Raw genomic sequence first — 27,275 nt, forward strand, 5'->3', positions numbered from 1 at the left:
ATTGCCAGATAAAAATGTAAGAAATTAAAATATTTCTGAAATCAATATCTACTCATACATATCACACGTAATAACTAGTACCAGTAATTACTCATACAAATAAATATCGCAAGGAGAGAAGCAGAAATAAGACATAACGTGCGAGGAATATCGCAGATTACTGAAATCACTCACAGATCAAAGCAAGATGCTATCTAAAAACGCAGTCGCAGAGTCTAGATTAACTAACTGAGCTAACTGAGTCACAACTGCTTACAACCTCTTATGTAAAAGATGGCTCAAAATGCATGGAGAGAAATAGCTTTAAAGCCTCGGAAAGAAACGCTGATAGAACTTCGAAAACATATTTTCCAGGGACTTCCAAATCATCATTTAAGTTATCGAGAAATCCACAAATTTTCCAGCATCCATTAGGAAGTTTTCAGCCCATAAGGTTGGTTCTGCTTAAGCTATCCATATATCAAATGTCAGTCGACTCAATATTAAAAAGAACAACTTAGTATATGAAATAAACATATACAAATGAATTAATTCTATTGAACAAAAATACACGATAATCATAATGATATAATACTCAAAAAGTAAATAAATAAACAAAAACAATACCAAAATATATGAAAAACAAATGCCGTGGAAATAATCACAAATATTTACGGAATTTACAGGAATAATTCTTCGTGGCTAATAACACATTAAATGCAACAATTACAGTGAATTACATAACATGTGGTCTCCATGAAATGCTTCACTACATTTTTGCTTCGAATTTGAATACAGTTCAAAGTCCGTAATACGGACGTCCATTATCTGGAATGATCTATAATCCGGACCTCAAAGCCACAAACTTGAACAGTGGAACTTTGTAACTGAACAAGAAATTATGTCTGTTTATAGAATTAAAGAGAAAGTATTAGCACAAAAAAACGAAGGAACTTAAACAACTTACATTGAAAGAAACGTTTAATAAAGTAAACAAATAAATATTAAGCTTTTTTTTTTTTTTTTTTTTTTGTAAATTTTGATACCCTTTAGATCATAATTGCTCTTTATTTCATAAATTACGGTTTCATATTTTTAATTGTATAATTTCTGCATGCCATATTACCAGATTTAAATTGACGATCTATAATCCGAAAAAACCCCTAATCCGGAATCGCCGAAGTCCCGACGAGTCCGGATTACGGACTTTGTACTGTACTAACTTTTTCAGTGATTCTCAATATAACTTCCACCAATTTGGATGTATTTCATGAGATAATGCGTCCATTGTTCTTCAACTGAAATCAGAATAATTGTCTCAAAAGTCTGAGGAATAACAGTTTCAAGTTCAGAGTATCCGATGTTTCAAGAATCAGTGTATTGCAAGTGTATTTGCTTTGATGTCTCAAGAATCAGTGTATTGTTTTTTAATTCAAGTTGAAATTATCGGAAATCTCTAGAATCAACGTGTTACAAGTTCAGGGTCGCATGATGGTCGCTAAGCTATGTGCTTACGCTATGTGTAAGGGTCGCTACGCTATGTGCTTACTTCCACGCCTATCGAAATTTTTTGCAGTTTTTCGTTGCTCTGCGTTGGCAACACGCTTTGGGATTTGTTGTCGATAGAATCGGTCGCTAGAATGTAGCTGACCTACAACTGTTCTAATTCTTATTTTAAAACTTTGTGATTGGATTATTACTAAATGTTCACGTATGAATATTTTATTATTAAGTGTTTACAGTTTGGTTTGAATAAACTGAAAGCATCATTCTAATACAGAAACGCAAACAAAACTATGGTCGCTAAAGCAACATTGAATCTTTTAAAGACGATTTAAGAATGCTCTTTAATGCAGTCATATCTGACTTCGGAAAATGCATTAAGAATATTTTGAACATTGTCATTTGCTGTTGTTTAAGTGAAAGAACTTCAGAAAATTTAAGATTAATTATAAGAGCTACGCTATGGTTTAATATCGTTATCTTGGTTGAGCATAAAAACGTTCCAGGTATTATTAATTTTATCGTACATTAGGAGCGCGTATTCACCTGTTTGCTCAGGATGAAAAAATACCTAACCCCGGCTCTGATCAATGTAAACAAAAAACGTACCTGAAGTTAATGGATATTTTAAAAATTTGTGGCACAAACAAAGACGTTTGAATGAATTTTTACAGTTTCAGAAAATTATAGATAAGAAGATTAAGCAGAAAATGACAAATATTAAAAAAAAAATATATTATAAAATAAAGTTCAAGGTCCTAAAATAATTAAAACTTTCACTGCTTGCTTAATCGAAAAGCAATATTTTTATGGCTTGATTTGTTTGATAATAGCAAAGCAATCGAGAGCTATCTACCTAAAGGGAGGGATGACTACGTGGAGGTCGTTATAAGGGAAACTGTACCGTACACAAGTTACGCATGAGGAAAACCACGGCAATGCCTATGCAGGGAACGCGTTCGCGGGATTCGAACCTCAGACCCGAACTACCATTGTGTAGCGACTTTACCACTCGGTCTCTGGTGAACTAATTTTTTTTTAACATCTATTATGCTTATAACTGAAATCAAAAGATGATTTTTCTGGCCGCAAAGGATTACGCCTGTTCTCAGTTCTCATTTGAGATTCTGTAAGAATAAAAGCCTTTGAATTTTACAAGAAATGCTTGATAATCAGTCTAAATTCTGCCAAAGCTAAAATATTTACTCTGAACGTTTAAAAACTGTTTCTGATAAAAAAAAAAAAAAAAAAAAAAAATTACATAACTTTTAAACATCAAAATTTTTCAAAATTGCCACATTTTTTTCCCCCCACCATAATTCGGAGACGGAGGGGGCTCGAGTGTCCAGGGCACTTTCCTGATAATGCACAAAATTTATATCATTTAAAGAATAGAATTACCTAATCGTTGCCACAAGTTCTATTCAAATACTATAATAAAGCTAGAATGATGTATAAAAGAAATTAAGCAAACAAAACAAAAAAGAAACAGTTTTTCACAGACGATTGAGTATTTCTCATTTCATTAATTCAGTTCTCACTTCGCGAGAAGGCAAAAATACATAAAAACTCAAAATATCTATATTAAAAATTACGAAGTAAATTTTAAACGCTTATTTCCTCGAAAAAAATTCCAGAAAGGATTAAGCGTGATTTAAATAATAAATGAAGGCGTTATCTTTGTTGTTGCGAAGCTAAGTTTCTCTAGATTGGCAACAAATCCACTAGTCTCCTGTTTCAAATGTAAACATCAATGGCCGCCATTAAAAAAGGCTTAGCGGCAATTAAACAACATTAAAATTGCTGATAATTCTATAAATATTGCACACAGATTTACTAAAGGCATAAAATCCTTAACCGGAAGATAAAAACAACATAATTCAATCATTTTTAAAGCAAAAAATGTACAATTTACAAACATATAAGAGTAAAGAAACTGAGATCACTGAGCCGGGTAACAGAGTGGATATATATATAAATATATTTATATACGTTTGGTGCGGCCGATTGCAACCAAAATACGAGGTGCACATCTACATGTTATAGCAGTCCTATATACAAAATTTCAACGTTCTGAGGCTACTCGTTTTTGAGTTATGCGAGATACGTACGTTCGTACAGACGCCACGAAAAATTCTCTTCAGAATTAATTTTAAAGCAGTTTTGATGAGCCGGGTAACAGAGTGGATATATATATAAATATATTTATATACGTTTGGTGCGGCCGATTGCAACCAAAATACGAGGTGCACATCTACATGTTATAGCAGTCCTATATACAAAATTTCAACGTTCTGAGGCTACTCGTTTTTGAGTTATGCGAGATACGTACGTTCGTACAGACGCCACGAAAAATTCTCTTCAGAATTAATTTTAAAGCAGTTTTATAATTTTTTTGAAGGAAAAGAGTATTTTATTCTGTCTTTACGTACAGATAGATATCACGCAAAAACATCGTTAAATTGCATTTGATAGCGGTCAAAATGGATATTTTCGTTGAAATATGCTGCCTGAAACTTTTCGCGATTACAATACTTCCTTTTTACTTCGTACAAGGAAGTAATAAAAAAACACTCCTTATGAATCTACTGTTTCGCGCACGATCTAAAATGCGCTGGACAATAGCAATGGATTCGATCCTCAGCAAGAACACGGTTGAGTTTTTTAATTGCCGCAAAAGGCCTAATAACGCTGCAATACTACCTGTATTCGTTTTAAAATTCAAATTTGAAAAACAGCGTCAGTTAAACTTACGTAAACGTTTTTCAGTCACTTTTCTGTAAAAATAGATTCCCCGTTAAATAAACACTTTAGTGAAATAATTTAATCATTAACTGCCTTATTTTTAGAATTACCATGGTCATCGCAATGTTCCACATAATCGCAATTAAATCTGATACGTGGCTTTTCCCCAAAGCAAGCAAAATTCACATAATTTTCTTACGTCTTAAAACTGCACATACTAGCCAATTATTTATTCAAGAGATAAATTTACGTCGCACCGTTCTTGACCTTTCACCGCTTATATTTTCAGGGCCCACTGTTGATGAAAGAGAATAATAAACAACAAGCATTAAAACAAACACCGTTTTCTAAAACTCGCTAACGAATTCATTATCACCGTCCAGATAAACGATTTTCTTCCTTTATTCGATAAAAAGTCCATCCTTCCCAGAAAGCAGACGATTCCCACGAGCCGATCATCGATTCGGGGTCGAACTCAACAATGGACCTCACTGTCTTGACCGTAGCCTCAACTCGCGTAGGAAGAGAGGAGTGAGGCGACGTCTGGCCCAGCAGCAGAGGCACGCGCCGTGAGGACGCCTCATTCCCCCATCCTCTTTACCTTCCCTCCCTTTTCCTTTCTCCATCCTCTCTGAGACATCCCAACTCGGGATCAGTCAGCTGTTGTTAGAGCTGGAAGTTGGTGGTAGTTTCTTACATCTCTGGATTTATTGGAGTTGTGTTCAAGCAACGTTTGGCATATTAGTATAGAAACTATTTTAATACTTGGACAGTCTACTTAAAGTAGCCTTCCTTGTAATATTTATTTTCATTCATTGTCCAACCATGATGCAAAAGGCACCTCCACCTGTTGTTAGAATCTTGGTACTTGGAGCACAAGACGTTGGTAAATCTGGTAAGTAGAATTATGTATACTGTATTGACACGAATAATAAGTTAGCGTGTTCTGCCCATCTTTGCATAACATGCGTTTTTTAAACTCACAATCGTCTCATGTATGCCTTTCATTACTAAAACGGTTTATTCTGTGCGAGTTGTTTTCTAATATAGTTTCCATAATTTTTACCTTTGAAGGAAACTTCTTTACTTACTTTTACTTACGTGAATGTGATCTTCAAACATCTTAATTTTTTTTTCTGGCAGAAACATCTTCATTATAACATGAGGAATACATAAGGCTGGGTTTTTTTTAGTCCAAAGGGACTTTGTCCCTAAAGAACTATTGTTTTCGTTTTACGATTTTGCGTTGGTTCACTATAAATGCCCGTTTCACTTTTCAAACGGTTGCCACCAAATGTTAGAGTCCTGCTTTATATTTGAAGAAATTAAATAATGAAAAATCTGCATAAATGCATGTATATTTCTCGCATTGTGATAAATTAACGGTACATAGAGTCATCGAATTTTGAATTACGTAATCCTACTGCGAATATGGGCATGTGGAAGCCCAAATTTGAAATTTGGAATTTGACTTATTATCAATTTCATATTTTGTATAACTCTAACGAATTTTTGATTAACAAACTCAAGGATTTCAAAGCGAGCCATGGCAACGTTGTACAGAAAATACATTTTTATCTCCAACGCGCGAGGCTCTGAATCGGAAATTCTAAAGCTATGCTGAATTTAAAACTATTTTGCGATATTGCTCTTGAACTGAATTTTATGGTTTAAGTGCGAAGAACGTGATATTTAATAAACAATGGTAACAGACAAAATGTTAAAAAAACGCTCCTTTGGACGTAATTTAAAATCTGAAACTTTTCAGATTTTTATTTTTTTAAATTATTTTCTGTTATATCTCCTTGCGAAGCATCTCCAGAATATGGAAACAGTTTTAAAATGTAAAAGTTTTTCCCCCGCCTCTTAGGAAGGAAGAACAGATGCAGTAATGTTAAATGTTGCTTGCTGCATTATAAAAATTATCACATTCCCGATGCTTGTTTTTATTATGTATACGTGGGTAACACGTCGAGCTATCAGTTGGAAGATCCGTAATTGAAATGCTAGTTGGATTTTAGTGTGGGGTTTTTTTTTTAAATGTTTTTTGGTCCTAACTATCTAATTCGTCTTTAGTGACTGATGAACTGAAAACGCGATTCACACTTCGGTTGAAGCTTGAAAAATTGTAGTTATTATTTAAAATAAATTCAGTTACTGACTTTACATCATTAAGTAGGCCCTTCTTTACCTTGCCATCAAGTCTTTGATACGCTTTTGAAGACCAGGGCCCCAGACCTCGTATCATACTACGTGTTTACGATCCTGTGTTAGAATGGCGCCGAAATGGATGATGTAGTTTCGATTTTAAATATTCTTAATTAATTCAATCACTCTCGGTCTATTTAGACCAAACTGAATACATTTAATAATAAAACATTATACGTAAGCATTTAGTAATAATTCAGCAATACAAATAAGTTTTAAAATAAGAATTACAGCCGTTACAGGTCAGCTACGCTTTTAGCGACCATATTCTACGAACACAAATCTCAAAAGGCGTGTTGCCTAAGCAGGGCAACGAAAAGGTGGAAATTAATTCGATAGGCGTGGAAGTAAACAGTATGCATCGTGAAAATTTTGGTGAAGTTTACGCTTATTACGCTACCGCAATAATCGTTAAATTTCAGCCTGACCGAAAACAGGTTCTGTGATTTAAAATCAATCAAGCTACTTTGTTTTGAGATTAGCATTAGAAAATGTTCTAGTTTCATGTTTTATTAAGTATTGAAAAGCTAGTTCTTTACTAACATAAAAAAAAATCAGCTAATCTCTTTGCAATGAAGGTTTATGATTTTCAAAGGAAAATCTATCTTTTTTTTTACCTACTCTTAAAATGTTTATTAATTGATCTGTACTCTGAAGATTTATCATAATCTTAATCAATTTTAGTATCTTTTAATTAATTTATTGTTTGTTATAAATCAAAGAATGTTATAAAATAACTCAATATATATATTTATTATTTTTTTATCATCTATTTGAACATGTGTGTGTTTATTGTTACAGTACAAAAAATTGGATTTTACCGTTTTCTCGTTACCGTCTCATTTACTGCTCATCATAATGTCACCAAATCCCGTGTGTGCCGTATACTAGGATTAAACCGAATTCCGCCATGCAAGGTATAAAAGATTCCGTGTACGTTGCAGACGTTGGAGGAAAATACAAATTTTTACGGACATAAATTTGAACGATGGTTCAAATCTTTAACGATGGTTTTAAATCTTTTGGGAGCAAAAACTAATCAAGTGACAGATGCGTAATAAATACGAATTGTTAACCACTCCTTTAACTAAACTATCTCCAGCCGTTTACAATAGTCGTAGTTTTGTTTGCAAATGCACAACGATTCGACAACAGCCGTTTGAGGGTGTACATCTGTCTGGTGAATTTTAAGTTTAATTTGCGGGTTACAATGATTTAAAAATAGTTGTAAACTCTGAGCTTTCAAAGACGTTATAGCAGACGTCTGAAAAGATGGGCGTTGTTAGACATAAGCGAGATAACGTCTGTCTGGTCTGTGTAAAAATTTAAATTCCAGTGTTTCCATTCACGTTAGAAAATAATAATAATTATATTTATTAAGTAACGAAATAAAAAAAAGGAAAAAATATTAACTCTAAAATTACGTTATTTCTTTAAAATTTAGAAAAGGATAAATATAAATTTTATGACATTTAAATATAATTTATTTATCAGAAATGCCTATATATTGCTCTTCCACTAAATATCAGAGAGCTTCAAAAGATTGTTTATTTTTTTTACCAGCAATTTGTAGCCAGCTCTCCATTAACCGAGACGCAAATTTACCAGATTGAAGATTAACTGTACCTGCTCTCCCCCCCCCAAAAGTTTATTCATTGTGAAACGAAGGAATAACAAACAAATCGCAAACCGTCAGCGTAAAACAAGAAAGAGAAGAACAATCGTTTGGATAACAGCAGGAAAGCAGATGATGACAGTTTATTTGAGAACTGATTTTTATATACAAAAGTACGTAATCCGGAATATATAAATTTTGTATAATTAAAAAGTTTAAACGACTTTCTTAAAGCGAAAATTTGAGTTCCATGATATTAGCCAAGTTCTTATGTTTTTGATGCCATTTTTAACTTATTTTCGCTTTTCTAATGACATTTAATTCTTCCGTTATATTTAATTTTCATAACAAACTGAACTTACTGCTGCGGTTGTACTTTTTGAAAATATAGTAAATTTTTAGTAGCGTCTTTCTGTGAATTATATTTTCTTTTTTTTTTTTTTTTTTTCTTTCCTGCTTTTTTCTTATGCTCTTAACCGGGGTGTTAAAGTTAAACTTGGACATTGTCCTCTCCCTATTACCTTGATAAGTCTTAAGCTTACATGTCGAATTATGTTTTTCTCTGGAAACATAATTATTTAATGTTTTTCAAAAATTTACAATAATTCTACATTTATATTTACTCGCTTCGCTGCAACGTTCATGTATTTGTTAAGAGTTTGGGTGTTTTTCCTGTGTACATACTGCGATGACAATATTATTCATTGAAACTTCGGGAATCAACAGGTTTTAATTATCATTTTTTAATTTTAGAAAATTATAGCTCCTACTCGTGGAAAAAGAAATGTCTCGATGACCACGCTGACGTCATCAAAGTAGTATAGCCAGCAGTTCAGTAACAGTGGAATGTTTGCAATTGCTACGAATCATAGTCTAAAGGAAAAGTACAGAAAATTATGCACTCTTTCGTAGGGACTACCTCCTTAAGATGACCACCTCTGAAAGAGATCAGTATTTCTGAAAATAGAACAAGCAATGATACTAAACACTAAAACTGTAAGACGACAGACAGCCTCCACAGACGGGGGGGGGGAGAAATAAAAAACATTAGTAGCTATACTGTACATGATTGTCGATGGTAGATTGTGTTGAAAAGTGATGAGTAGCTAAACTTTCAGCTGACAATCAAATAAATAAATAAATAAATAAAATAATAAAAAAAAAAAACCCAGACACTTTTAGAATACAGCACAATTTTGCATAGAAATTAAAGCAATAATTTCTATGCCAGAAAAAGCAGTAGTAATAATAATAATTTAAGAATTTTAACCTATAGTTCCATGACAGGTATGGATTCAGATGACAGTTTTAGGTGATGAATTGAGAAATCGTCTAATAATTGTATTGAGAATAACAAAGAACATTCTTATTCACAAATTTCGATTTGTCGAATAAACTACATTTTGTCATGAAAAGTAACACAATAGCATTTTAACCTTCTTAAGAATTTTTGTCATGAAAAGTAACGCAAATAACAGCATTATAACCTCCGTAAGAACCATCTTAGTTCTATTTATTACAAAGAAAAATATTTTACACCCTTTTTCTTGAATTTTGCGTGGAGCGCCATCTGTGGGTCATTCAGTGAAATAATTTCTGTAAATTTCAAGTCTGTTCGATTTCGCAAAGGAGGAGAGTAATTTTATTTATACTCTTATCATTTCTAAATTTACTTCTTAAAATTTTCTTTTAAAATTTAGATCCTTTTAATTTTTGCATTCATTTTTATCATTTTATTATATATTTTCATGCAAGGGCGCAGAATGAAAGGAATTATGAACCCAGGGTGACGATTGCAAAACGTTTTTACCACTTTAATTATTTATGGAGGGTTTTTTTAATGATGGTATGTGACGTTTATGGAATGTTTCATAGGCAAACCCGGATGTAGGCCACCTGGAGACTGCATTTCCGAACTCGCGTCACTGTTTCTTCCTTCCGGTAGCGGAAGCTATTCGACCTTGACAGTTCCAAATCTTTTATGTAATTCTCCCTCTTCTATATCTTTCATGCAATGACATCATTAAACTGCCTGGCGCCGGTGGAAGTTTTATTTACTTTTTCTTTCATTATCATCTTCCCACACCCAAAACGTTTTTTAATTCCGTTTATTTCCCTTTTTTTAAAAAATGTTATTATCATTACATGGGGGGGGGTATTTAAGAACCAACGTCTTAACTTTGAAAAATGGTTACTAAAATATGACATTTAATTTACAGTGAATCTTCTCTTACCCGATCATGCATGGTGCCAAACGAATTATCGTATGAAGGTGGTCGTATTAGTGAAGTGATGTATTTGTACGTTGTCAGAAGTATTAATGTTTTTTAGAAGTGGTCTTGTACAGAAGGTAGCTGCCATAAAAATGTTTGAAATCACTTCATGCTTCACCCTGTCTTATTTCGATTCAGAATTCCGGTGATAGTTATCCTTAACCAGTATATTTGGAAATGGCGCAGGTATTTTTAGAAGAGCCAGAATTTTCTAAACAAATATCTGTATTGAATGTCCTCGAGATGATCCCACAGAAAACCAAAAACCTCTGGAATCGTAGGTGACTCATCATAGAGTTAGTTCCATTTTGATGAAATTTATGATACAGACTAAAATGGTGTATAGTTAACTGTGAAGTAGCATTTAAAAAAATCTGCATTTCGAATTCAGCATTTGCATTCAGTATAATTATTTAACACAAGCCACATCTCTAATGCAGTGAAATTGCTGTAAAACATTCATTCGTGGTTCTAGTCTGGTTCTAATTTGGTCTTTCTTTGTCTTTGGAAGTGTACCGATGTTTATGTATGTTCTCTGAAATGTCAGTCACTTTTAAGAGGTGGTCGCCATGAGAGAGTTCTTTGTATCAGAAACATAAAAATTTATTTTCTCGAGAGTAATAAAACTTATTATATAGTCTGTTTTATATCACGCGAAATTATTTTTCTTTTTTGCTTCTCCTTAAAAGTGGGATAATTAATTCGCGTACACATATTAAATATAGTTCATATTTATTGTGATTTTATTTTAAATACACAGTATGAATTAAAAATTTAACTTAAAATCTTGGATGAGCGAGTCATTTTCGATACTTTGACAAATTCACTGCTAAAATAAAAGTCATTTAAGATATAGTCTGTTTTATATCCGGCGAAATTATTTTCTTTTTTGGCCTCTCCTTAAAAGTAGGATAACTTAACTGGTGTACACATTTTAAATATAGTTCTTATTTATTGTGATTTTTTTTAAATACATAGTATGATTTAAAAAATTAACTTCCAAACTTCAAATTCACTGTTAAAAAGTTACTGGATATTTAAAGCATATTGTAAGAAGGACTACAGAAACTACTTTTTAAAAGTTTTTTTGAGGGGGGGGGGTCGTTTAATGATACACGCTTTATTGTCTGTTTAAAAGAAATTATAACCTAAAACGCGATCTTCAGCGATATAACCTACGGCAGATTCTTTCTCTATTTTATGACATGGCTAGTTCTTTTTTATTCCAAAGTAAATTGCCTAATCCGATGAAAGACTTTTCTAACGGTCCTAGTCTCCATTCTAATCGGTTTACGGAATCATTTCGGAAAGAAATGGCTCCATTTGAAGTGCTTTTTTACTTTGAGAGTCCAATAAAAGGTTAAGAGAGATATTAAGAGTATGAAAGAAAATGGCAGAGAAGTGTTTACAGTCAGTGCTAGTCGATATAACCTTCTGCTTAATGAAATAAATTCACTCTGTGTCGCTTGGAGTGCCATTTGTTGCGAAGCTGTAATAACAGCATTTGCACTTATATATATGAACAATGAACTGAAATGAATTCGAATTGGTAATGCGGCGTTTAACAAAAGAGTCTGCAATCGCTGACGTACAAAGAAGGTTTCCCTTGACAGCGAAGAATCGTCACTAAATAATTCATGGTTACTTTTAATGGACAAAGAGTACAATGTTTGAAAAGTTTCGGTTACAATTTCGGTTATTTCAAAGTTTATTAACCATAGAAATGCTAAAATTAAAACTGTGTTTAAGGAATGTATAATAATGGAACACACTTAAACAATTATCGAGTGTTACAGGGAACTCGAATATTTATTCGTATCATTTGACATTTCGTTTCGAATATGTGGCACAGTTACTTTCAAATACTTGTAAGCTTGTAAGAAAGTTTAGTTTTTCATACTTAATAATAATTTAAGAATGTAAGTAAAAAATATATAAATTAGATAAAATAAATTTTAAAAACTTTAATATGTATTTTTACATTCATATCAGTGTTTGCGCGTTGGTCATGTACATCAAACTGTTGCTGATTTAATAGGGCACCGTATGAATTGCATAGCAGAAAAACATGGTTAAAGTAAATACGTATACTTGGGGGGGGGGGTTCGGACTTTTTCTGAAATGACATGCCCATTTTTTTCCATATTTCGATTCTTCGAAGACTCAGATTATTGCCAAACTGTCAAGTTTTGCAAAAATCGCACAAGTAATTTTTTAAAAATTTAGCTCCTCAATGTTAGTTGAATTTGATATATATTTATGTATATCTCTTTTTTTTTATTAAACTTATTTGATGCTTCATTTCAAGTTTCGAAATTTAGGTTCATTCCAAATAAAACTCGCCCATTTTTTATGATTTACTTTTAAAATCTGTATTTTTAAATAATTTTTATAAATTTTTCGTTAAAAGTTTTGAATTATAACCTATAAAATTTTTACCGTCATCTTAAAGTAGATGTATTTCTAAGCATACCTGCAAAAAATTAGGAGTTTTTTTATTCATAGTTTCCTAAGTTATACGTGAATTTACATATTTGCGCCTTTCGAAATTTGGCATATTATGCTTGTGATAATAACAAATATGCCAATATGCGAAATATGGTTTACGCAGTTTGTTAAAATTATCTGAAAGTATAAACGATGACTTTTTCCACTCGTGTACAATGAAAAGAAGAAAAGGATAATATGTTGCTATAAATTAAGAATTTCGCCGAGAATTAAGAATTTTGCCAATTTTTTTTTTCAGTTTGGCGCAAACGGAAAAAAACGCACAAAGATACATTTTTTAATTTCTCTATGAATTTTTCATCGAAAATTACAAAATTTAATTTCTAGGTATAATTTGAGTCTAAGTCTCGAAATATGGAAAAAAATCGTTTTATTTCAGAAAAAGTCAGATTGTGTGTCAAAATACTTATGCTAGATTAATGCTATATATAATAATATATCCTAAGTAGCGCTTTCGAGACATGAAAATTTGAATTTCGTCAATCGGCCTAGTAGAACGAGAGACATAGAACAACTCTCCCCCCCCCCCCCGCAGTGTACCTTCATTTCCAGATTTTATAGGGACAATTTCTGTCGTATCTTGGTTATTCCGAAGGCAGTTAAGAAAGCACAGGAAGGAAAAAGGATATGTATTATAATTAACAAAAAGTTATCGTTACTAGTTTATCTGCATTTTTAAACAGTTTAATCCTGATTTATAATTTCATCCGGTAACGTTCTATTCACGCTGATGGTTTTGTGATCGTAATTTCTTATCGTTCGGCAACAAAATGGAAAAAAAAATAGAGGCCAAAAGAATGGGTTTGGTTAATCCAGCTTATGTTAATCAGGAGGTGACTGTAACGCATATAGATAGATGTTAGTAGCCATACGTATATTGCTTAGTACTCTAATTAAATATGTATAACGAAAACCCTTTAGTGACGAGTTACGTCTAAAGGTGATAGGTAATTCTGAGGATATAAATACCCACTGATACTGGACATTAGCTCTTTAAGATACTTCATCCTGTAGTCTAAAATTGGCCATAAATAATGCTTATAAAAATAGGAGGACTTAAGATGTTTTTGTGGCTCCCTTACCGAATTCTTTTTATGTCTTTTCCCTGGGGATCTTCATTTCCATTTTGAAAAGCCGTAGAGTGAAATATTAAAAAAGTTCAACGAACGGGTCTCCTTAAAAACTTGCTGTTTCGATATCGCGACACTGCTATTCATCTTATCCCGATTTATGATTCCTTTCTTCGCTGTCAACGTTTCAACTGAATGTCTTCAGGAATGTTGTTGACAAGATTGTGGATTTTTTTTATTGTTGGTGGAAGCTACCATTCCCAGATTTTACTCCTGGGAGGGGATGACACTAGAAACAGGAAAAGAAGCGCGCATTATTCCAATAGTGCTTCACAGCGATCTATATTAGTCTTTTTCAAAACAAGCTGCCAAGGGAAAAGGATTCTTTCGGCTTGGAGGGACGTAGTACCATAAGCTCTCTCAAGTTCTTGTTGTTTTGTTTGTTCATCATAAATATGCCTCACTCGTTAAAATTCTTGAAGCGCGACCTTCGCTAAGAGGGGAAGGCGAACGGAAGAAAAAAAAACCGCAGAAATCTTGTTGCTATATCTGTGGAGGTAGGTTTTCTCTCACAAGCAAAAGATTCTGCATGTGTTTCCACATTTACACGATTTATTTTCGTTTACAGTGGAAATCGAGAATAAATACATTTGCATTCTGTTGTTGTTTTATATATTGTAATATGGCAAGAAGAGCTCTGTAACTGCTAGTTTGATATAGAGCTTTGTCGTAAATATTCAGTGGCCCCACTGTAGCCCAAGTAGAAAAAACCGCTCAATAATTCCTCCAGAATTTGATGTCTGGCAAGTAGGGTGGCTGCTGGCATTGGATTAAGTTCTCATAGAAGGCATCTGTTTAAGGCGTGTAACCTTTGCGTACTTTGCCATCATAATCAATCATTCTGAAGCGCTGAGTTGTGAAAACGTATTACCAAGAAGTGCTTTTTCTTCAGTTATAATAAAAATTGTGATTTGTTATTAGTTTGTCCACACATTATACAGTCTTTGTCGTTGTTAAATATCTACCTATTTCCCACTGTGTCTTGTTTCTGATTGCCCAGGCCTCAATTCTTAGGCCGAGAAATTAAAATTAAAATTCACTAAGTAAATGTACTAGTAAGTAACAGTAATATATAACATTTGATGGTAACTAGTAACCAGAGAATTACACTAACTCGAAATAAATGCAAAGAAAAGTAATGATATTTGCATATCCGCAGTTGTTTATTTACAGACTTGGCAACATAAAAATTTTATAGAAGAAATATCCTCATCAATCACTATTGTAATTTAATTACTATATAATGTTGATCTGCTAATGACCTAAGTTTCATTCAAACTTACCAAAATGTTCAATCTAATTTACCAAAATTTTTCTCACGTGTACTTTTACTCACAGCAACAGCTAAACAAAGTACTCACACAGAACAGTAAACATTCACCGAGACTCATTTTAATTGAGTAGAATTTTCTTTGAAATCAGTGATGTAATTTCAAAAAAGTACAAATGAGAGGTTTGCAGTGTAAAAAGATACTTGGTTAAATAAAAAAAAGGGGGCAAAATATGAAAGGTTTCAGATTTTAAGTCGTCCAAAAGAGTTTCTTAAGGTTTTTTAAGTTGTCCCTGAACTCGCTGACTACCAGTTTGCTGTTGCATATACTCCTGCAAATCCGTTTCTTCTTGTCTTTAGCTTTATTATTAAGCATAATTTTCTTCGCACGAATGCCATATACATTCAACAACGAAATTGCAAAAATTTTAAAAGCAGCGTAGCAACATATGTTTAAAATTCTCGATGCAGTGTTAAGTGTTGGCATATATTTTTCTATTTTTTCTGTCTTTTCTCAGTTCATCATATTAATTATCAGTTTTCGTAATAAAAGATGGCCTGAAAAACTCTTTTATTTATTTATTTATTTATTTATACTATTAACGTTTTGTGTGTTAATTTCATTAATTAAATATCACGTTCTTCGCACTTCCACATACAACTTCCCACATACAACTGAATTCAACAGCAAAATCGCAAAAATATTTAAAAACAACACACCTTAGAATCTTCGATAGACAGTTTTGCGCGCCTAGAGATAGAACATGTTTTATTCTTTACAGTGGTTGCTTTCAAATTGTTGAGTTTTTTTAATCAAAAATTCATTAAAGGTTTACAAAATAGGAAATATATATTCGAAATTCGGCGTTCCATGTGCATATGTTTAGGCGGAGGACTATGTTATTCAAAATTGGATGCCTCTAGATACCGTTGTTTTTTTACAGCGTGAGGAACACACATACATAGATGCATACTTCATTTTCCAATTTCTTCAAAAGTAAAACCGGGTAATAGTATTTGGTGGCAGCAATTTGAAAAGTGATTCTTCGTTTATAGTGTACGTCTCAAAATTCCGCAAAATCCATTTCGAAACTAATATCCCAATCGAGCTAACGCTTTGGTGGGCTACCGTGGAGCTTAGATGAAGAATAAAGATAGCAAAATCAGCTTACCTTTGTGCACTCAGTAGCAGCAGTTGAGTCTCCGAAACTTTATTGATGATGATATGAGGGATTTATCCATAAATAATACGATGCAAATTTAAACACTAATAACATATTTATTCTACTGCAACTAAAATAATATAAGCGATAGATACATTACTGTTAATACAAGCACATACAGAAGCTTAATAATAACTAAAGAACAAGAGGATCATGGGATAAATTAATATCACGTGTTATCCATAAATAATACGATGCAGATTTAAACACTAATAAACATATTTATTCTACTGCAACTAAAATAATATAAGCGATAGATACATTACCGTTAATACACGCACATACAGAAGCTTAATAATAACTAAAGAACAAGAGGATCATGGGATAAATTAATATCACGTGATTAACAAAAATAGTTCGTGTTCTTCGAATTTCTAGGGTTGCCAGAAGTGAGTTAGAAAAAAAAAAAAACATTTTATTTATTTATTCTCAAATGCCTGATTAATTTACAACATTAGAAACTTTTAACAAAATTTGCAAGTTTTTTTTTGCGCAGATTGTTGAACTACTTTACTTAACGTTTGAAAATTTACGAAATTGGGGAAATTTACGAAAAATATATCTTATTAATTGCACTTGAAGAAATACTTGAGTAATATGTTAATTATAGTTTGAGCTAAATTCTGATTTTACAAAACTATGGATTCCCATCATATAGGCATAGAAATTATGTTATTTAACTATATAAATTATGTTCTGAAAGATCTGAGGAAAACGAGAGTTATTGGATGAGACACTGCGAATGTCTACTGCTTGAGATAATGTATTTGATGAATGATTTTGTGATGGTTTGCTTGGTAAATATGTTTCAGATTGGTTGTGTTAAAACCATAATCGGCAATGCATCTTTCTCACCTAAACCTCTTTGTTATTCAGATGTGCGTAGTTTATTAAAAAATGAAAGAGACGAAAGAAAGAGAATAGCTTCATTAAGTGGGTGCTTATTTTAATAAAATCAGACCATAAACAGAAGAGAAAATTACAAATTGGATCATAATTTTAAGTGCTAGATTTTTTTTCTCTTCTCAGGGTACTTCAAATTCCCGATTAATTATGTTTCCACTTGAGACAAGCTACGTCTTGGCATTTTGATTGTGTTTAGTGATCGTTGTGAAGGTAGTGGTGGCGACGTTCTGTTGGCGCCCTCTGATGACAAAAGAGCGTTGTTTTTTCGCGTTTTCTCGCGGATATCGTCTGTCACCACCAGATGGGTGGGGTGAAGTGCTTGAACATTCGACACAAATAATCATCCAGATGAGTTAAAAAAAATAATAAAATAAAATAAAAATATACAAGTTCCGTTATATCAAGAAAAAGAAATTTTCATTCTGATGATACCTTGCAGTTTGGACTTTTATATACAAAGCTTTTAAGAATTTTTTTAATTTACTAATTCCAGTGAACTTTTTGTGGCGACCACCTCCCTTAGAAACCGTCTGTAAAAGTGAATGGTATTTTTCAGAACATAAGTGAACCTCAGTGTTATCTGTTTAGGATAGCAAAGACCTGTATCATATGAAATCTTGGACTTCATCATTAGCTAGGTTCACTGTGTGTTCGAAGTCGCTGATTTAAGCATTATGGTACTGATTCTAAAAACTGTATTTTGATTTAAAATATGTATTCACTGTTAAAATTGCACTGTTAAGAAAAGTGGAACAACATTTTCAAACTAAATCTGATAAGAATTATTCCATTCACCCGCCATTGCCCTCATCGTAATAAATAACAGGCTCAATATATTATGAAACATGTATGTACTATGGCCAATGAAAATTATTATGAACTATATGTATGTATTATGTAACAGGCTCAATATATTATGTACTATGTAAGCATGTATATGTATGAACTACGTATGTAAGTATGTATATGTATGAACTATGTAAGCAAGTATTATGAAAGATCTATGTATTATGAACTACTTGTATATAAGCATGTACTATGAACTATGTAACTATGTAAGCATATATTATGAACTATGTAAGCATGTATACAGGACCAATGTATGCCCTTATAGGCCCCGGATAGTTGCGGAACCTGGACTAGACCCGAATAGTCTTAGTAAGCCGCACGGGTGTCCAGATTCTGCTCTCAACTCAACTCAACTCATCGTAATAAATGGTCAGCATATGTCGAGCGAGCAATAAAAGGTATATGATTGAATTCCGGCGAACGGGGTTTTGGAGGATATTCTTTTCGAATAATCGTAGAAATGTTCGAGATAAATTCGAGCACCGTTGTTAATTATATCGATATCTGTCTCACTTAAAAGCTGTCTTTCACCAGTATGCTTAATAATTTAAGCATGTAGCACTTGGGTATAGCAGCTTGGGGATGTTAATGGGATGTAGATAGCAAAATCAGTTTTCACAACATAAAACGTCTTTTCGTTTCATTTGTAATTTTGTAGGCAGGCGTTCAGCAAGTGCTGTATCCAGATTCGGTTTAAAAACTATTCATAATGAATCCACTGTAAAGCAACTGGGTTAGGAATGATATGTTTATGAAAGTCGGTCTAGAATGCCAGCCGAAGAAAATTTCCTGTACTCTTGTTGATGCACATTAAGGGCATTATTATTTCTGCCCGTTACTTAAAGCACAACGCAAAACGACCTGACATGTCCCGATTTAAATTCCTAGACACAACCCTACAGAAATGTGGCACTACGTATTACGAAAAGTACTGTGGAATTTTCAAGGCTTCTTATAAATTAAACTTTTTAACAAAATTTGGGTTCTCAAACGAGCGATGTATTTCGATCCTCGCATTTCATCTTCAAAAGTGGTTCTATTTTTGATTCAACTATGACGCCATTTTTTTCATTCGATGTTTATCCAGCAAGCATTGCTGAACATTCAGAAAAAGCATCATTGTTAATAATAACGCATTTCACCATCGCCTGTAGTTCGACAGTCATACTCTTAATAGCACGCTAACAAAGGAATTCCAGCAACCACTTGAGATTGGCCAGCGTGTTTTCAATACGCCGTATCTGGCAATGAATGATTCAGATGCTATTTCTGACGGCTTTTCCCCAGCATGCTTCGATTGACAGACTGATTGGTTGGTAGGCAGAAATTCTCGAAAATTCTATTCTGGGATCGAAATTGTTCGGAAAATTGCATAGAATGTTTGCTTGCCGAAGAAAAATCCATCTGTATTCTCGTTGGTGGGTGTGTAACTTCGTATTTCAGGCCTTTTTTCAATTAAAGAAGAGAAAACAGAATATTTGACTAAATTCGTTGCTATATTATTTGCTTATGGAAAGCGTCATTTGAGAAATTTTATATGGGAATAATTTTTTTCACTTATTACGTGCTCCGCCGTTAGGTGTGTTTTTGCCTTAGGCACTACACGGAAAGGGAGGGATGCCCAGTGGATGTCTTTTCAATGGAAACTGGATTGTATCCACGTTACACATACGGAAAACCACGTCAGCCCGTTCGCCACTACTCGAACCCTGGAGCGAACTACCAGTGTTCAGCGGCTTTTTGCCGCTCAGCCATTGCTTAGCCTGGGAACTATAATTTGAGATAATATTTTTTTACGTTTGTCTGGTCGAGAAATTGCAATCGTTTGCTTTAAGTAAATCTGCAGCTTAGTTCCTCTGTTCTTGTTGTAAGTTGTCAAAAGTTAGACATTTCGAAAATACGCATCTGAGTCGTTTTCCTTCAAGATTTCATATTAAAAAAAGTAAAAATATTTAAATTTGGTCGTTGACCAAAAGAAATACTAATATGTAAGATGGTGAACATCATGTAGATTGCATTCTTGAGACAATCGCCTCTGAAAGTGAACAGTCTTTGTGAGGAATGATTAAATACCGGTACTGAACATGACTTCTGCAAGAGACGACACGCATATTCACAAAGCCTACAGACAGTTTCTGCTACTGTTTTCTCCGATTGGTTAAAACAGGAAACGTAGGGTTACAGAATCTTGTACTTGGCGACTTTTGTTTCATCGCCTATACTATTTGTATATCAGCCTCCTGTACCCGAAAAGTGTACGAAATCCAACGGCGAAACCGCAGCTCAACGGCAACGAGGGTGGAAAAATTTCTTTGACATCTATATCGCCGGTTCTATCCCCGCTCGTGAACTTTTACAAACTCTGCTCTGGGCGGATTTGTTTTTATCCTCACTTTATTGAATGACTTTGTCATTATTGGTCTTTTTGCCTTCGGGTGCGGTGTTAAAAATTCAACACCTTCATTTTCTCTATTTTTGTTAACGCTAATTTTTCTTATCTTTATCTACTGGTTTGTACTCTTTGTAGTAGGTACCAGTAGCAAGATTATGATCCAAGATCCCGAAAAGCGTTTCAATAGCAACAGCGCATAATAGAATAAAATATAATTTTAATTTTACTTACTCATAATTTAGGTTAAAAGAATAAGTATCCGACGCGCTTAAATGTTTATTGAATTGATTGTAAACAATTTTTCTTGCAAAATAATTATCGTACTTTCAACAGTTCAAGTTTAAATACAAATAAACTATTAATAAGATCAGTAGGTTATTTAAAATATATTCTACACAATTCTCCTTAGCTTTCATTCATAAAATAAAAAATTATCGAATGAAATAACAGCTGTTTCTCCTCGCTGTACTGAAAGCCTACAAGGTTTGTTTGACATTAATTACCACGCCTACAAGACGATAACTCGCCATTCCAAATATGACCGACAAGCAGATGTTTCATCCAATGAAAGCACATTGTAGAGAAATGGTCTGTAGGCTTTGCGAATATGCAGACAACTATCACTATAAAAGACCAAAATAATCGGAAATCATAAGTGGCTGTCTTAAAGAGCGTTCTGTATCTTTATTTGGGAAAGACCTACGTATACTCAAGGCGCACACCTTTGTATGCTTTCAGAAAAGTGACAATTTTCAGAGTAATTTAGCTACTGAAATCAGAATAATCTAGTGAATCTAATTTCAGAAGTGGTCGTCTTAGAAATATGGTTGCCTACGAGAGGGATTGCTATATATTATTAAGAGTTTCGAATGTTTCTCTTGCATTCGTATCATCTTAAATGTTTTGCCATAATTAAAATACCATTTTCTAAATTTAGTAACTTTGTTGCTCTTTTAGCAGGTTTGTGCAATTCTTAAAGAAGATGACCGAGGTTCACATTTCCCAAACTTCCAATGTCGCGTTCCAGAATTCCTTATAAACCCAGCGATAACGATATTCCCGCTAGATAAGCATAGAAAGAAGACTATGCGTTAAGTAAAAAATCTGATGTGTACACCACATGACTTCCTTGTACGGAATATTAAATTATATGCATTTTTTCTTGCATTTCATTTAACTTATTAGATTGAATTAAACTACTTAGCCGACAGCGCATAAACCACAATAGAATAAATGCATTCTTTAAAATTCACTTTGTTTACCATAGCGACACTCTGGCGCTAGGTTTACTTAACAGTATTATATTTCGTTCATATTATAACTCAGAATGCACAAAATTTATATCATTTAAAGAATTATCTAATCGTTGCCACATGTTCTATTCAAATACTATATATAACAAAGCTAGAAAGATGTATAAAATAAATTAAGCAAGCAAAACGAAAAAGAAACAGTTTTTCACAGACGATTGAGTATTTCTCATTCAATTAATTCAGTTCTCACTTCGCTAGAAGGCAAAAATACGTAAAAACTCAAAATATCTGTATTAAAAATTACGAAGTAAATCTTAAACACTTATTTCCTCGAAAAAATTCCAGAAAGGATTAAGCATTATTTAATTGGCAATAATAAATGAAGGCGTTATCCTTGTTGTTGCTAAGCAAAGTTTCTGTAGATTGGCAACAAATCCACTAGTCTGCTGTTTCAAATGTAAACAATCAATGGCCGCCATCATAAAAAAGGCTTAGCGTAACTTAAACAATTTTAAAATTGTTGGTAATTCTAAAAATATTGCATACAGATTTACTAAAGGCATAGAAACCTATAAAATTAAAGATAAAAACAGCATAATTCAATCATTTTTAAAGCAAAAAATGTACAATTTACAAACATATAAGAGTAAAGAAACTGAGATCACTGAGCCAGGTAACAGAGTGGATATATATATAAATATATATTTATATACGTTTGGTGCGGCCGATTGCAACCAAAATACGAGGTGCACATCTACATGTTATAGCAGTCATATATACAAAATTTCAACGTTCTGAGGCTACTCGTTTTTGAGTTATGTGAGATACGTACGTACATACATTCGTACAGACGAAACGAAAAATTCTCTTCAGAATTAATTTTAAAGCAGTTTTATAATTTTTTGAAGGAAATGAGTCTTTTATTCTGTCCTTACGTACAGATATTACCCAAAAACATCGTTAAATTGCATTCGATAGCGGTCAAAATGGATATTTTTGTTGAAATATGCTGCCCGAAACGTTTCGCGATTACAATACTTCCTTTTTGCTTCGAAGAAGGAAGTAAAAATTAAAACTATTAATCATTGCATGTTTAATGTTTCAAGTAAAACTTTTCAAGAGGTTAGTATTTGAAATACTAAACCCGGACGATTAACTGACACCATGTGACTCAAAACGCTGTTAATTAATTGTTCGCAAGAACTAAATAATGTTTCTAATAGTCTCATAATATCAGAGATCTACCCCGATGTGATACACATTTGATATTGACAATTGCAGTAGAAAAGGAAGTGAAGAACTAGATAGTATAGCAACTCCATATACAAAATTCCAACCATCTTCGGCTAATCGTTTTATGCGAGATACATATACACATATATATGTACGTATAGATATACATATATACATACATATGTACGTATAGATGTCAAGGAATATATACGTATAGATGTCAAGGTCACAAAATTTATATCATTTGAAGAATTATCGTTGCCACATGTTCTATTCAAATACTATAATAAAGCTAGAACGATTTATAAAATAAATTAAGCAAACAAAACAAAAAAGAAATAGTTTTTCACAGACAATTGAGTATTTCTCATTCAATTAATTCAGTTTTCACTTCGCGACAAGGCAAAAATACATAAAAACTCAAAATATATGTTTTAAAAATGACGGAAGTAAATCTTAAATACTTATTTCCTCGAAAAAATTCCAGAAAGGATTAAGCATGATTTAATTCGCAATAATAAATGAAGGCGTTATTTTTGTGTTGCGAAGCTTAGTCTCTCTAGATTGGCAACAAATCTACAATTCTGCTGTTTCAAATGTAAACAAATATGTCCGCCATGTTATTTAAAACTTAACCGCACTTAAGCAGCTTTTAAATTGCTGATAATTGTACAAATATTGCTTCCAGAATTACGAAAGACATAAAAACTTTTAACTGGAAGATAAAAACAACATAATTCAATCATTTTTAAAGCAAAAAATGTACAATATACAAACATATAAGAGTAAAGAAACTGAGATCACTGAGCCGGGTAACAGAGTGGATATATTTATAAATATAAATTTAAACAAATTTAAATTCTTAACAAATACGTATAAAAGTAAAAAAGCAAATTTAAATTCTAAAAAAAGGAAAAAAGCCAAAATAATTTAAAAAATTGTGCAAACATGTAAAAGATTTAATTCTCGAAGAAATCTACAATATCATTTAAATTCAGAAGCATAAGCAAATCAAGTGCAAAATCTATCTATGAAAATAAATCTACTAATTTAATAAATTAAAATTAAATTACACAATTTCTTTAAAAAATGCATATTGCAGTAGGCAGGAGACAGACTTATCAAGGGAAAGTTGCCTCCAAACCTAACTCTCCAATCATTCAATTCGTGTTTCGTCATTCATGCAGGCAAGGGTAAAAGTCAAAACCAAAAGTAATTCCGATAAAGTGGTACTCTTAGAAATTAACATTTACGTATTAACATTTAAGAATTAAAGTTCAAAAAGGAAAATACTAATTAAGTCTTTTGAGAAACAAGCAAGTAAAGTCAAGAATTAAACTTTTTCTTAAAAAATTAAATTTTTTAAAAATTAATTTTTTATAAAATAATAAAAAAATCTAGAAACCAATGTATTTTAGAAATCCTTATCTCCTGCCTACTCTACGGTCATTCACATATGCATTTAAAAAAATTGTTTAATTTAATTTTAATTTATTAAATTAGTAGATTTATTTTCACGGATAGATTTTGCACTTGATTTGCTTATGCTTCTGAATTTAAATGATATTGTAGATTAGTTCGAGAATTAAATCTTTTACATGTTTGCACATTTTTTTAAAATTATTTTAAATTATTTTGGCTTTTTTCCTTTTTTTAGAATTTAAATTTGCTTTTTTACTTTTATACGTATTTGTTAAGAATTTAAATTTTTTTAAATTTAAATTTCATTTCTTGCAGCATTGGCGCAAAGAATATTTAATTAAATATGTATTTAAATATGTATTTAAATTTAATTTTTTTAATTAAATTCAATTTATTCTTATGAAACAAATATATTTATAAATATATTTATATACGTTTGGCGCGGCCGATTGAAACCAAAATACGAGGTGCACATCTATATGTTATAGTAGTCTTATATACAAAATTTCAACGTTCTGAAGCTACTCATTTCTGAGTTATGCGAGATACGTACGTACGTACGCACGAACGTACATACGTTCGTACAGACGGCACGAAAAATTCTCTTCAGAATTCATTTTAAAGCAGTTTTTTTGGAGGAAAACAGTATTTTATTCTGTCCTTATGTATAGAGATCACGCAAAAACATCGTTAAATTGCATTCGAAAGCGGTCAAAGTGGATATTTTCGTTGAAATATGCTGCCTGAAGCTTTTCGCGATTACAATACTTCGTTTTTACTTCGTACAAGGAAGTAAAAAGATGGAAGTGTCTCATGTAAGATGTCAGCGCAACATTAAAAGGTGAACACAGCACAGTTGCACAGTTTGCCGTTTCGGTTGTCGAATACACACGTGAAGGGTCGAGAAACGCTGAAATTCTGCCAGCAGCCATAGCCCCGTTTTCTAATTTCTACGTAACCTCTTCATCTACCTGTCTTAACCTCATTCCTTTGATTACCTTCGTCTATTTTTTCCACATGTTCTGCATTGAGGTGAATTAAATTATAAAAGACACAACCTTAACATCAGTATGAGATTGATAATTTCACCTTTGGAAGAATCCTTGTGACACTTTTAGCGAATGCTTTCTTTTTTTAAATAACTATTAACATTTAATACAATTACAGTAAGACCCCGCGTTAAGCGGGGGATACGTTCCATCAAGATGAGCGTAATGCGAAACAGCGCTAAACGAGGCTATCTTTACATGTAAATATTGGGGTTAGGGGAAGATGGCTAGGAAATTAGTTAGGTATTAAATTTAAAAAGTGTGTTTTTTTTAATAAAAATAAAACCAAACATTTATTTCTTAAAGCCCAAATTAATACCACATTATTATTTCTTGCAAAAATAAAAACAAAATATAAATAACAAAACGAATATTCTTAAAAAAAACAAATAAAATTCTCAGTCAGTCATATTTAGTTAGCCTTCCGCGTTTTCAGTGTTCTGCCTTTTTGTGACAAAAGCATCTAATGTTGTTTGCCTTTTTCTTTTGCGTTGTTCTCTTAAAAGTTCTTCATAAACGGATAGAACATCTCTTAACACCACGCCTTACTTTTGAGCTCCTGTCAAAATTCGGATCATTTTCAATGAATTGATCCATTATTTCAGTTATGGTAGACAAACTCCTTTTTACAAACGCCATCGAAAGTTCTTTTTGCGCTTCTTCTGAATCATTGCTGTCAACATTTTTGTTTTCTTCTTGTTCAGTTAATTCCTTGAGCTCATCATTAGAAAGACTAGCCGCTGCTTCTTGAATTATTTCTTCGACATCTTCCACATTTACCCCTTCAAAATATGTCTGTACAATACCGCACCAAACAAGAAATACAAGTACACTCTTTCGGATATGTATTTGAAACCTATCGCTGCATAATATTTCGGGGAATCCCCGTATGCTGCGAGCGATTTCGTGGAATCCCCGGGTTGAAATAAAAGAGCGCTAAACCGGAACAGCGTTAAGCGGGGTCTTACTGTACACATAAAATTAACAAAGCATTTTATTCATTTATTAGCCGAGAAGGACTATTAAAGTCCGAAACACGGTTTTGCGTTAATTCACTTTACTTTAATGCAGGGGTTCCCAAACTTTTTGTTTCTAAGAGCATATTTTAGAATATCTGTTGGACGGCGGGCACTATTTACCTTTTCCAAGGTGATTTATAGTTGGATACATGCACATAAAATAAAAGGTGGGTCACATTTCGCCTTGTGCTGGTATCATTGTCGGACGCAATGCCTATTTCATTAAAAATGAGAAAACTTTCACATAGAATTTAATTAAAAACTAGAAATTTTTATTGTGATCGCACAGCGGTGGACCCCAGGGTTCTTAGCGGTCCTTACAAGTGCTTATAAGTCCTTATATTTGAAAATAAAATATAAAGGCCCTTATAGGTGCTTACTTTTTCTTTAAACCCCCCCCCCTTTTTTTTTTTTTTTTTTTTTTGTTTGTTTTTAGTGCTTATTTTTTGCTTTTACTGCTTTTTTTTAATCCTTTGTTTTTAATGAACGCGCATTTTTCCCCCGTACCAAAGCCATGGAGGTAGGAAGTAAGATGGAGTCGCCCTAAACAAGTTTCTCCCGTACCCTGCTCTGAAGCACCGGCGATCCCTACGTGGTGACCGAAACATTGGGTCATTTACCATTGAGTTCAATGGGATTTGACGCGATCGGATGTAACTATTTTGTAATTACGTCGTAAATATGCATATAAATGTATA

At 32.8% G+C, this 27,275-nt stretch overlaps 1 protein-coding gene across 2 annotated transcripts in view; it reads left to right on the plus strand.

Annotated features, from left to right (window-relative positions):
• LOC118182136 (ras-related and estrogen-regulated growth inhibitor-like protein A) overlaps positions 1 to 27,275 on the plus strand; it is a 128,547-nt gene that overhangs the window by 86,760 nt on the left and 14,512 nt on the right. The window contains exon 1 of one of the 2 annotated variants that reach the window (XM_035351440.2): positions 4,834 to 5,122. The exons of the other annotated variant lie outside the window; for it this stretch is intronic. Within the exon in view, the coding sequence (XP_035207331.1) occupies positions 5,053 to 5,122 (70 nt within the window). The 5' untranslated portion in view covers positions 4,834 to 5,052. Of the gene's footprint in view, positions 1 to 4,833; positions 5,123 to 27,275 lie in introns of those variants that run through there. 2 annotated transcript variants of the gene reach the window in all.

This window comes from Stegodyphus dumicola, chromosome 5 (genome assembly GCF_044657685.1).
Source record: "Stegodyphus dumicola isolate Sdum_Otavi_A_Nest chromosome 5, ASM4465768v1".
In the NCBI taxonomy this organism is placed as follows: Eukaryota; Metazoa; Arthropoda; class Arachnida; order Araneae; family Eresidae; genus Stegodyphus; species Stegodyphus dumicola.